At 42.8% G+C, this 13137-nt stretch overlaps 1 protein-coding gene across 3 annotated transcripts; it reads right to left on the bottom strand.

The window, feature by feature from the left end:
- Positions 1–225: 225 nt before the first annotated feature.
- On the bottom strand, positions 226–10051 carry slc6a16a (solute carrier family 6 member 16a). Of its 3 annotated transcripts, XM_053443425.1 has the most exons (13): positions 9829–10051; positions 6542–6758; positions 5899–6056; positions 5087–5213; positions 4824–4999; positions 4508–4618; positions 4147–4388; positions 3673–3853; positions 2534–2735; positions 1865–2024; positions 1596–1758; positions 926–1331; positions 226–894 (listed from the first exon to the last, which is right to left on the bottom strand). In XM_053443425.1, the coding sequence occupies exons 1-12, from the start codon at positions 9829–9831 to the stop codon at positions 978–980; spliced, it is 2094 nt and encodes a 697-aa protein (XP_053299400.1). In that variant the 5' UTR covers positions 9832–10051; the 3' UTR covers positions 226–894; positions 926–977. The 3 variants fall into 3 exon arrangements, with proteins under 3 accessions (XP_053299400.1, XP_053299398.1, XP_053299399.1); XM_053443423.1 differs by having other exon boundaries at positions 4824–5213; XM_053443424.1 differs by having other exon boundaries at positions 226–1331; positions 4824–5213.
- Between the last annotated feature and the right edge of the window lie 3086 nt (positions 10052–13137).

Genomic DNA, 13137 nt, shown 5'->3' with positions numbered 1-13137 from the left:
GTGTGATATTTATTTGCATTATCCCATCCTTTGCACAAATTCACTGAAAACTCTAAATCACAAATGGCCTCGAGCTTTGTGAATAAAACCCGTCACCAACATTTGATTGGTTTATTATTTATTTATTACTCTAAAACAAGTTGAACTTTAAAGGTTTGTTAAGACTTTGAGGTTGTGAGTGAAGCTGAGTGAATCACAGAAAGTCACGAGTCAGTTTGCTGCCATCTAGAGGTTTATTCGGCTACAACTGACACTGGACCAAGACCAAAACATTGCTGTTCTCTTATGAGGTAAAACGATATCAATACAAAGTAAAATAAAACACATTTAAAATCTCTCATTTTATAAACAATGTAATTAGCAAGACAAATGCTCACACACACACACACACACACACACACACACACACACACACACACACACACACACACACACACACACACACACACACACACACACACACACACACACACACACACACACACACACACACACACACACACACACACACACACACACACACATCACAGTTTCTCATGATAGAATGATTTCACGCATGAAGCACATTTCTGTCAGTTTAAAACCCAGCGTGAAATCAGGCTGGCAGGAACAGGACAAAAGTTGAATTTGTTAGCTGGTAAATGTCCTCATCTAAAAACTACAATAAAATCCTTTGCGTCACCAACAGCGTGGCTTTTGTCCTGTCTCATGTATTTACGAGTGTTTTTATGCTCTGAACAGTTTGGGTGGTTCAGAACATGAAGCTGAGGTCATCGATTCACAAATACAGAAAATAAAAAGCCTTGATTTGACTGTGTAATGTACCGTCACTCATATAAATAAAATTACTTTGGCTTGTCAGCAATGCATAGCTTGCTTGAGTATGATGACAGGGTACAACCCAAAGACTCTCTCTCTGATAAAGTCCGTTTATGAGTGTCCATCAGAAACAAACCACTCTCCTCCCTCAGCTGCGCTCACACTCCTGTGTCTTGCTCCTCATCCTCCTCCTCCTCCTCCAGCTGCTGGGGCAGGAGCCGGTATTGTTCGCTGCCCATTGGCTGGAAGACAGTCCTGGGACGAGCCTCGTCCTCCTCGGAGGGGGCTCGGCGGTGGGAGCTGGAGTCCAGCTGCTCGGTGGAGTTGCACTTGGTGTACAACTCGCGGTGCACCTCCTGGCCGGCTCCCTCTTCAGAGCGAGTGTGACGGAGCTGGCGGTTTTTCCACGTGGAATGGATGTAGCCGATTGGCACGGGCAGGCTGGCAAAGACTATGAGCATGACGATCATCCCCAGGGCCCAGCCAGGATACTCCAGAGTCATCTCCGACCCCTGAAGAGACGGAGGTACACACAATGCAAACTACTTTAGTAGTGCACTAACTATTTAGTTAGACTATCAAAGCTAAATTGAGATTAACTTTGATTTTTGAATCATTATATAGGAGCTTATACCAGTTATAATTTACATTTGAATCAAGCCTCAATCCATTATTATGTGCTATTTTTCCTGGGTGGACAAAGGTGTCACAATAAAACAGTCACATATGCTGTAAACATGCTATTTTGACTGCAGTCTTTACATAAAAGATCTTACTGTGTCTTGATTCCAGGCGGTGTATGTGGGACGCTTGAAGACCATGCGCAGCAAACTGGCCGCCAGCAGACTCACCATCGCCAGTAAACACACATACTTCCACAGATACTTATAGATCACTGGAGGGCGCCATTTGAGCATGACCTCAATATCATCCAGGAACCTGCAGGGGAGGAAAAAGGCATCTTTTTTTATAACACTAACAAATAAAGACAAGGAAACAGTAAAGACACAGAAAATGAGCATCTGTCATGTATATTGTTTCCTACCGATCGGTTCCATAAACCCAGGCCACACTGATGGTTTCAAAGATGACTACGATGACTAGCGGCAGGGTGGCCGAGTAGTCGTCAAACATCGTCACAAAGTAGTTGCCCGAACGCTGGGTGAACAACATTCCTATCAAGAAACCCAGAGCGCAGCTGGACACTGAAAAACAAAGGATGTGGACGGGGTTAGACGATGGGAAAGGTACAAAACTAAAAGTATTATATCAGGTGATATAATAAACAACTGTAAAGACTGTCAGAAACATGTTAGAACAATGTGAGGCTGTTCCCTTCTGATTGATGTTTAACCTAAAAGTATTGACAATCTCCAAATATTAGATGCATTGGGACTTTTTCCACGATGGCAAACAGACAATATTTGTTGTCTGAATAAAGAATTTTACTTTCTATTCTACAGAAGTGTATTGTATTGACGGTTTTCTGGATTAATGAGATAGCTCCAAATCCTTTTACTTTACGTATCAACATCCCAACATCCTGAGGTACCTGCCCAAGGTCCGGCACAGGAGAATTATTTTACATTCCTAATGTATTAGTCTTAAATGTAATCATACATTCCTGCAGAAGAATTTATTTAAGTCAAATACTGTAAACCCCTCTAATCCAGAGAAACGTTTGAACACTTTTCTTTGTTGGGGGAAGAGTTACCAGTGAGTGCGGTCCTGTGGCGCCCCAAGAGGCTGAAGTTGTCCATGAGAGGTGTGAGGATTCCCTGCATGGTCCCAAACATGGTGCTGAGGCCCAGGTTGAGCAGCATGAGGAAGAACAGTGTGGACCAGAAGGGGCTGGCTGGGAAGAGGGCCATCACCTCTGTGAAGGCTATGAATGCCAGGCCCGTCCCTTCAATCCCCTGCAGGCACACAAAGAACACAGAGGAGAGTGACAACACGTCCAAAAGGAGAATTTGTTAATGTCGACTGATGGTGGAGAAAGTACATAGGGGCTCCACACACCAGGAGAGACAGCGAAAAAGATGTTTCCAGGCGAATCCTACGAGTACAACCTACAAGTACAACATAGAATTCTGTAATAAAATAAACACTGTGAGGTAACATGACGTTTAGAGCCTCTTCCTTTGTTTCTTTAGTTTCTCCTTTCACTCCTATATCACAGCTTGCTCCCATCTCTCCCGGGGACCTACTAGATTCAGTGTCACATGTGTTTTCCTCCTCTTGTGGACTGGATGTTTTACGGCACCTCCCGGATTCTTCAGGGGTCCTGGGAAACGCAGCACTCCACCTACATACTGTGCTTTTGAAATGTTCCCCTCTGGCCGAGCCTCATGATTTTCTTAAGGCCATGTGTCAGCACCATGTGAAGAAATGTTTTACAGTCCCTCTTCGTAGAGTGGAGATTCATACAAGACATAAATAATGGATTTAATTATATTCTCTGAATCAGTAGCATGGGCAGAAATAATATTTTGGATGGACCTGTAAGAAAGAGGGTGGGCCATCAATTCCCATGAGGGAAAGTAGAAAAATGGGCAAACGAGACAAACTGAAGAAAAACTGTAAACTGCAATAAACTACATTACAAAAGCAATTAGAATTCAACTAGAACAGTCCCCTTAAATTCAATTCAGCTGCACCAAAATTCATACCCTCATAAATATCAGTCCCCTAAACAGGCCAGATTTTGATTTAGAATAATAGCAACCACTGGCTACTGGCTACACACATCTGCTCTTCAGACATGTGGAGTCTCTCCCACTTCAACCCTCTGCCTGTTATTCCATCTTTCCCGACACCAAACTTTTTTCTAAGGATCCGTTAAATGCCGCTCACCTTATTCATCTCCTCCTCCAGACTGCAGTCAGTGATGTTTGGACCCACACTGGGGCTGTAGTGACTGTACCACTCTCTGTACTCCGGTAAGGACACAGAGCTCGGGTCTGACATGTTGAACCAGGGCCACCAGTGCTCCTCAGATCCATGTGACGCCATGGAGCTGAGCAGACCAAGATTTCTACAAGAGGTGGAAATTAGAAAAAAACGATAAGAGAAAGACAACATTAAAAAAACACTATATTGTGAATCTTTGTTAAGACCATTTGAACTTACAGAACATTCCCCTCTTGGGTTCACTGATGTATTTCTACTATCTACTGCATGCTTGTGCTATATTTGCTTTCAGCCATCATTTCCGAATCTAACAGATTTGTGTAGTTTCTAGCATCATGTAAAATGTAGTTCTAGAAAATATGTTGCCATAACGGCCTGAGCGAACTCAATAATTAATTTTCACACACACGCTCATACTTAGCCACGCAGCGTAGTGCAATGTTCTTGGCCCGGAAACCCAGCACAACGAAAACCACCAGCGAGGCCAGCACCGAGGTCATGAAGTTGATGCAGGAGACCATCAGCGCGTCCCTGTGGCAGTTGTTGTTGATTGGATTGTAGGAGGAGTAGGCGATGACGGAGCCGTAGCCCAGACCAAGGGCGAAGAAGACTTGTGTGGCAGCCTGTCGCCACACCTGCACACTAGCCCAGATCTCCAGCTGAAAGAGACCACGGATTCAAAAGTCTCATTCAGTGTTTATGAGAAAAGGTATTAGAATTTTAAATTAGGAAACAAAATCCATATGAGAAGGGGACAGCGAAAATATGATGGACTTACTTTAGGGTAAAACATATAGGTGATCCCGTCAATCGCACCGTCCAACATCAACCCTCTGATGAGGAAGATGAAGAGCACCATGTAGGGAAAGACTGTGGAGAAGTACATCACCTACGATTTGGAGAAAGACGCGGAGGATGATTTTTGTGCCAGAACATTTGAAATGATTAGTTCCAAACAAATGGAACTGTTCGTTTGTGGTAAGTCGAGCCAACTGACTCTCTGCCTTCAGCCTAATCTTAGCAATATTTACCAGACATTTAAACTGGCTGTTGATATGGAAGAGGTTAAACAACCAGAAGAGAAGTTAAGTTACCTTTGCAGAGGACTTGATGCCCTTGATCATGGCCAGAGAGACAATGGTCCAAGCAGCCAACAAACAGCCCGTCATGATGGGGTTCAACTCTCCGGAGTCGTCGATGGAGTTTGTGATGTTGAGCGCTTTCCGGAACCAGAAATACGACGTCGGGGAGCTGGCCGCACATTCTTTCACTGTCGATGGAGGACAAGACCAAGATGGTAACTTTACGACCTTTGAGTGTGACTTCATTTTGTTGAATTTCTGTGTTACGGGAGTACCTGTGCTGTTAGTGGCTACATCGAGAGGACAATGCTCCCACGGCAGAGGAAACTGAAAAGAATTCCCCAAGTAGAACAGGCTCCACGCAATGATGACATTGTAGTACAGAGCCACATAGAAACAGACCTTCGAGGAGAAGAAAAGCGTTTGTGAATGATTTACTTTGGGAATTCTCAATATTTACGCAGCAAGTACTTGAGATATACAGTGTGATACAGTGTGTGCAGACTTGTATATAGTACATTCTGGAAAAAAAAACATCTTTCAAGGTCAAAAATATGAACAGCGGAGAAAAGCAAATCTAAAATGACCCAAGACAAAATGTAGCTTTAATGTAATGACGCGTTTGTGTACATTTGTGTGAGTAAATATGTGTGTCCGTGAGAGGTGTAAGTGACATCGATTTGAACTATAGGAGAAATTAGGCATTTGTGTGCTTTATGTGCATAGAGAGTTCTCGTTGAATCTGTTCGGCTCGTCTGCCTCGGATGGAAAATGTTTACGTAACAGCACTGCAGCACCAAGACTATCTCACATGAAAAATGTACTCAACCTGTGCTTTGACATTTTACTTTGGCCCAGGTCTCATCCTCTAACATGGAGGAGGCGGAATTTGCTACCTAAACTGCAGCCAGCCTCCAGGTGGCGATAGAGATGCTCTAGCTTCCCTTCTAGGGGAGCAGTCATGTTGTCCATCTTTATATACAGTTTATGTGAAGGTTGTAGAAGCCTTATAAGATGAAGAATAGCATAGTTCTTACAGATCTAAATCAAGAGTTAAATAAATGAATGTAATTATAAAAATCCTCACCATGCAGCTGGAGTAGCCAATCCCTGCCAGCTTTGGGGAGATGTGCTTCCACACGCCGATGCTTCCCTGTCGGATGCATTGGCCAGCAGCCAGTTCCATGAAGAACAGTGGAACTCCCACAATCACAAGAAGAAAAACATACAACAGCATGAAGGACCCTGGAGGAAATGAAGAAAGACAAATTAAGAAACTAGAAATACAACAGCGCGGTTGTAAGATTTGTTTTCACATAAGGTCACTTTGACCTTTACCTTCACTGAAGTCTAATCAGTTCATCTTTGAGTCTACGTGACTATTTTGTGCCAAATGTGAAGAAATTCCCTCAAGCCAATCTTAAGATTTCACGTTCAAGAGGTCAATAAATTGTTTTGAAAATTCACTGTGACCTAGACTTTTGACCTTTGACCACCCAAATCTAATCAATTCACCCTTGAGTCCAAGTGAATGTTTGAACCAAATTTGAAGAAATTCCCTCAATGCCTTCTGGAGACATCGCGTTCACAAGAGTGGGATGGACGACCCGAAAAAATAACTGTTGTTCGTGCAGAGACTTCATTTTGTGTTATCTTATGTTTGCCCCCTTTTTTAAAATGCCCCTACAAACAGGTACAAAGTTGAAACTAGTGACCACTGAGACACTCACCTCCTCCATTTTGGTGGCACAGGTACGGAAACCTCCACACATTCCCTAAGCCCACACTGAACCCCACCTGGGCCAACACGTACTGGAGCTTCGAGTCCCACGCGGGCCGGTCTCCATCACTGGTCGCGACTGCATCCGGACCTGGTGTGAGCTGAGATTCAGACTGACCCTCACCCAGCCAGGCTCTGTCCTCCGTGTCCAGGGAAGGTTTTTCTGTCTGGTTGGAGAAAAAGCAGCTTCAGTAAAACTTCCCGGATGTTAAACTGATTTATTAAATCAAATATGCTGTGTCAAGGTAAGAGCTGCAAATGAAAAACATTGTCAAGGGAAAATATTGCACCAACCCCCTGCAAACAAAGCTCATGTGTGTCCGGCTTCTCCAAATTGAGAGCAATGATTATCTATGAGTTTGCCTCTTTCACATTCCAGCAACTACCACATCCACTTTATCATTTATCCGGCACCATAACAGTAAACGTGTTCTGAGGTGGACCAGGGGACCACAGACGGTCTCGAAGAGGGAACAGGAAGGGGGCCACCTCTGACCTGCCATGTGAAAACAAAACTGTGACACACATGTGCTGTAACTCATGCTGCAGTCCGGATTCATAAATAAACATGGAGGATAGATGCTTGGTAGAAAAGCAAACACAACATTCAGATGTGTGTATGATGAGGGCAGGGGTCAGACGTGGATCTGCTGAATCTGAAACAGTCAAGGGATAAAGAGAGTGTATTTATACATCGTTTTTCAAACTAAAAGCATTTCACAGTCACATTCAACCAATCACACACACATTTGAGTTTTTTTATTTTTTTTTTTTTTTTAAAATCACACACACAAACACACACACCCACAGCTGTCAGGGGAAAATGTGGGGTCCAGTATCTTCCCCACACGAAAGACACTTAGGAATGCAGACTGAAGGAGCCAGGGGTTCAAACCACCGACCTACTGGTTAGTGGACGACCCACTCCAGCTCCTTAACCACAGCTCAATCCGAGAACCCAAGTGAAAAAGTCCACCATCGGAGTTGTCTGCCATTCATGTTATGAAAATGCACATCAGATGAGCCCACAACAAACTCTTGCTCATCAACTTTGCTACGATGAGTGGGCCGGTTCCAAAAATGACTTAGCTTGAGCCAAACTGGCTGTAGAACATGACCCGGCCTGGATTACTTCCATGTGCCTGCCATGAGAATGGAAAATTACAAGAGGCGCATGACCCAGAGGAGAACTGCGGCCGGTCGGCCAAGACACACGGCCAAATGGTGCAGGTGATTTCAGAAATGGGATTCCACACATACACAGAGCCGTGTGAGAGAGTGACACAAGAGCGCATGAGTGTGCAAATAGAGAGGGGGGGGAGGAAGGAGAAGTCGCCGCTGCACAGGCCTGAGGGTGAGGGTCTTCAGTGACGTGTGGGTGAGAGTGAGAATCCACTGGGAGGTGTTAAGTTTGTATTGGTTCACACTGTGGGTGGGACTGTGGCGCATGGGTAGACCGTAGTGGTTATGGTTGTTCACAGGGCAGGAGAAGGGCAATTGACATTGACTTTAACGTTGTTGACAACTGGTCACCGAATAAAAACTACAGCCTCATGATAATCAAGTCATGCTACATGTTATTTCTTTAGGCAAATAAACAACAATTGCTCTGGTTCGAGCTTCTCAGACGTGAGGCCTCGATTCTCCGGTCTGGAAATTCAACAGTTGCGAGCCAAGTGAAACAAAACCTTTAAAAACACCCTCTCACGAATAACAGTTTATATTATTTTCTAATCTAATCATGAAGTGTCCATTAAACTTAAAATGAAGTGGAAACTCCGGCATTTTTCTACATGTCTACATATGAGGGTTAACGTCTTCAGCAGCATATACGATTTGTGTTAGTTTACTGACACAACTCTCCACAAACAGACAAAATACAGCTCCCCCCATGCATGTAGACATGTTTGAAAAGGAAGGAGAGTCATTTTTTAAAACCCTTTTTATAAATGTATCTTTGGCAACGGGCCAACTCAGGGCCGAGTAAGATTTCTGAAACACTCCCAGTCGAGTAAAGTCAACAATCCCACTCATCGGGCCATTCGCTAACTTTCCACACTTTCGTCGTTGGAGCTGCTGCAGGCCGAATCGTGTGTCAGCGCTGACATGTGAGCGAAACAGGAGCGAAACGAGAGCCTAAACCTAAAGGTCTGGTCAATCCTTAATGTTGGGAAAAAAGCATCTCTCAAAATCCCACCAAGGCATTCTGAGTGAAATAAATCACAGCTGGGAAGAAGCTGCAGAGCAGGAGCTGCGGGTTAGAATCAGTTGTTGATTTTCTCACTTTTCGACACCGGCCTTGCCATGTTTTCAGGTCAGAAAAAGGGACAACACCCTACACAGGCAAACAGATATAAGCAAATACACACTCGACGCTGCTCCCCTAGCACACACAAACACACACACATACAACTCATAGTATTACATAACGAGTATCTGTCAGTCGCAGTGATTTTTCCCACTTCACTGTGGTTGATGTCTGCAGAACCACATGGGATAAAGATACTTCTAGGCTTTACTTTACTTTACTTTTCTCCCATGTGAATCATTTAAATGTATTCTAGGAAACATTCAGGCAGCACAGCAGTGTGGAGGTTTGATGATATCAGCTGATATGAACATTGTTATCTTGATATCATTGTTGACCATATAGCACAGCCCACTCTTTAAACTTAAAAGAAATCATGATTAATATCGATATCAGCTGGTTTGAACATTTAATATGATTTTTAACCAGATTACCCTGCCCATATTAATCACCTCTATTAAACTCATGAAACACACATATATATAGATATATATATAGATACGTTTAAAATCCACCACCTTCACGCTATAGCAAAAATCTGTCTCTCAACTTAATAGAATTTGTGATATAATGATAATTAAATTACATAAGAATGTTTATATTGATATAAGTCCTACTTTATCACCTTTTAAACAGGTAGGGAAAATATGTACTGAAACACATATCCGTCACCGAACATATCCGTCACCGAACACATGGAGCTGCATGTTTCCTGCTGTGAACACAATGCACTCCGCTGAACGGGGGAGATTCTCCGGAGTCATGGCACAGCGCACATTCACGACGCGTCATTACGCACAGAGGAGTTTATGGAACAAACTGTTTAAGCCCAAAAAACGGGGACGGTCAGAAGCGAGACGCGGACAATGGTGAGACTCGGGTGCTCGTGGAGTCCCGTTAACGGAGTGTGAGGGAGGATCAACACATACCATGCTGACAGCGCGCTGCAGGCTCCAGTTTCCAGTAGCTGGTGTGGCTTCCCTCGCTACTTTTAAACTCTTCCTTTTTTGGTTTTAACAATAATATGACTGGAATAAAAAAAATAAAAAACTTTTCTCAGGGAGAATGGATCCAGTTGTTTTCTAGCCCCTCGTGGCCACGTTTCTGGCTGTTGGAACAAGATCCTGCCGTCGACAGCCCAAGAAGAAGTGAAGGAGAAGTTGGAGCCAATGGGAGAAGTAGGGGGGCTGAGCTGCCCTTCCCCTTGACAACATAAATACACACTGCTGGATGTGATGTGTGTGTCCGGCCCCTGTGAGGCCCCATGTGCCCTGAGCTGCAGCCTGTGGGAAAACAGTCAACTCACTCATTGAGTTCGGTTTTATTTGCATTTGCCAATTTGTACCATATGTAATCTTGAGCCACTTTAATTCCTGAGAAACACAACAGTTCCCACAAACAGCAAACACAACAAATCTGCCTGGACAATGGGGGGAAAGAGGTCAGAGAAGAGGTGAGGAAGACCAGGAACAGTCGTAATAGTAATAATAATAATAATAGTATTTGATGTTGTTGTTGAGTAGAGTCCTGCAGCTCTGGAGATACCTGCAGAAATGTGAAAGAGAGAGTTAGAGAGAGAGATAGAGAAAGAGAGAGGGGGGGCGGGGGGGAGAAGTCCTCAGTGCTGGATGGGAGTTCCCCCAGCAGACTAAATGATGTGTATCTGTGTGGTCACACTGTGCTTTCTGCTCTGTTCTGCAGTTAAACAGGCCTACACACTGCTCTTTGCAGAATGTCTACACATGAGGTAAGAGCCTGATGTCAAGTTGTGCAGTTCATAACAAATTATTGTAGATATGTGCAGATGAATGTCTGTGGTTAGCTCTCTATGTATGCTAGGCGAACATGGATTTTGATATGTTGTTATGAACACTACCTGCTTTTTACTCACTCTGCGCCTTAATTAGAGCCAAATTGACTCGTTAAAAGTACAAAAGCTAAATGTAAACACAAGACCCACTATCAGAGTGGTCACATGCAGTAGTTTAATGTTCTGTCTGGCTTGTCACGGGCCTAGTTTGTGAAATATCTATATATCTATATATGTGGTGTGTAAAATCAATAATCTGCAAAGTAACTGTCAAATACAGTAAAGTAAAAACCATGGGAAATCATTTCATTTACAAGAGTCATCATGAAAAACTGAAGTCTAAACTCTTCCAAAGTTATGATTGTGAATATTATTACTGTAAAGCACATAATAAAGCTTTAAAACCTCCTATTAACTCAATTTGACTATTTAAGAAATCTCATAAAATCCTACCAGAGTTAAAAACAGTGCACGATACTGTTTTGAAAAGCAAGCTGCTGTGTCCACTGACTATCTGGAAGGTCCCGGCTCCGTCTAGTGGAAATAATTTGCTATGACCCTAACTACTCGGTCAAATGGGGGAATTTAGGAAGCAATTAACTGTTAAGCTGCATTGTCTCCTTGCTGCATGTGTCTCCTTGTTCCTGTGGCAGAGGAGATTTTTTCACAGTCGACATTTGAGAGCAGTTAAAGTGACGGGAAATTCATGATTATATTCAGAAATTCAATTTTGGAGAGATATCAAAGTGGGTACTAAAGATTTTATGCCCAAATAACATACAAAATTTATCAATATTATTTATTTTCTACTGACGGGTAACATTTAAATGCTTTTAAAAAACGTGCACTTTTCCACCAATTGGTAAAAGGGACAGTATGTGTACGCCCCCGCTGCGTTTGGGATGTGGGCTCAACTAACTGCCCGTCTACAAATCAAATGGATAAACTGCTGATGGCAGTAACTGAGGAGATCCACTGGAAGCTCCTGAGATGAAACCTGTTGGAGATCAGAGTCATGGGAATCATGTCAAGAGTAAAGATCATTAGATTCATTGAAAGGTTCAAGGGTGTGGAGTCTAGTGACATCTAGTGGTGAGGTTGAATGTTGCAGCTGAACACCCCTCACCTCACCCTCCTCTTCCAAACATGACAAGAGAACCTGTGGCAGCCTTCAGTTGTCATAAAAACTCAAAAGGTGTTTAGTTTGTCCAGTCTGGGCTACTGTAGATAGAAAATATGCACCTCATCAGTTCATTATTTCGTCAGATGAAAGCTCAAACATTTCTGTCCTTCACGTTCCGGTATCATCATCCATTAGACTACTGAGTCAAGCGTGAGTGGAGCTGCGGGGGGGGGGGGGGGGGGGGGGGGTCTGACCTGCCATGACCAGTAGATGTCACTGTTCACCAGCAGCTAACTCTTTCCCCGCGTCATAGCCTGCATACTTTAAATTAATCTTGTCGACAGGAGAATACACTAAAAAATTAAAATCTCAATGAAAACACTGTTGTTTGTCAAACCTGGTATTTATTTGAGTTGATACATGTTTCATTCACTTCACTTTATTTCAGTGATTCTAATGTTTCATAGTTAAACTATTTCCTCTGATCTCGTTATATGCTATCGTTTTATGATAGTATGCAGAGCTATACAAATACAACTGTATATTATAACCTATAAAAGATTTCGATATTTATTATGAATTATTACCTCCAACAAGGACGTTATGTTTGTCTGTTTGTCCGCAGGAGTTCCACATAAACTACTGGACAGAACCCATGCACCATGGTGGACGGCTGCGATATGAGTCAGGGAAGAATCTATAAACATTTTGATGTTGATCAGGATCAGGAGTTGGATCCAGGAATGTTTTTTTCACTTACTTTAACATTTCGATATGATGTTCTTATCTTAGGGTTGACAATTTCTCAGAGAAAAATCACGAATGTTTTGGGTACTAATATTTATGAGTCTGAGCTATTTGGTGCAGATCCAAATAAAAACAGAGATCTAGTTAATCTAAATGTGGTTTCATAGAGGGTCTGTTGGGCCTTAGTGGAGGTTGGTGCCATTCTAGTTTCACAATGAATTTATGTTCAGTTAGTGGCTACATAGTCACAAAGAAAAGTTCTTATAAGAAAGAACATTCAAAATAAATTTTTAAGTTTATTTAAATAGCAAGTTTCAAAGCAGCAGTCACAAAGTGCTTATTTAGTTAGGCTCACAGAAATAATATAATTTCTCCTTCGAGAAGAATCCAAAGAATTAATAAATGATTCATTTCCTTTTATTGTTGTTTACTCATCACATTTATCACCTCTTTTGTTATTATGTCTCGAAACTTGACGTCACTGACTGTGTGGAGGAGGTGACGGGATGACATTATTGCGCTGGCATGTGCTGCAGATTCCATAAGCCCCAGGCAGAA

This window comes from Pleuronectes platessa, chromosome 16, assembly GCF_947347685.1.
Source record: "Pleuronectes platessa chromosome 16, fPlePla1.1, whole genome shotgun sequence".
In the NCBI taxonomy this organism is placed as follows: Eukaryota; Metazoa; Chordata; class Actinopteri; order Pleuronectiformes; family Pleuronectidae; genus Pleuronectes; species Pleuronectes platessa.
This window is presented reverse-complemented; position numbering and strand designations above follow the sequence as displayed.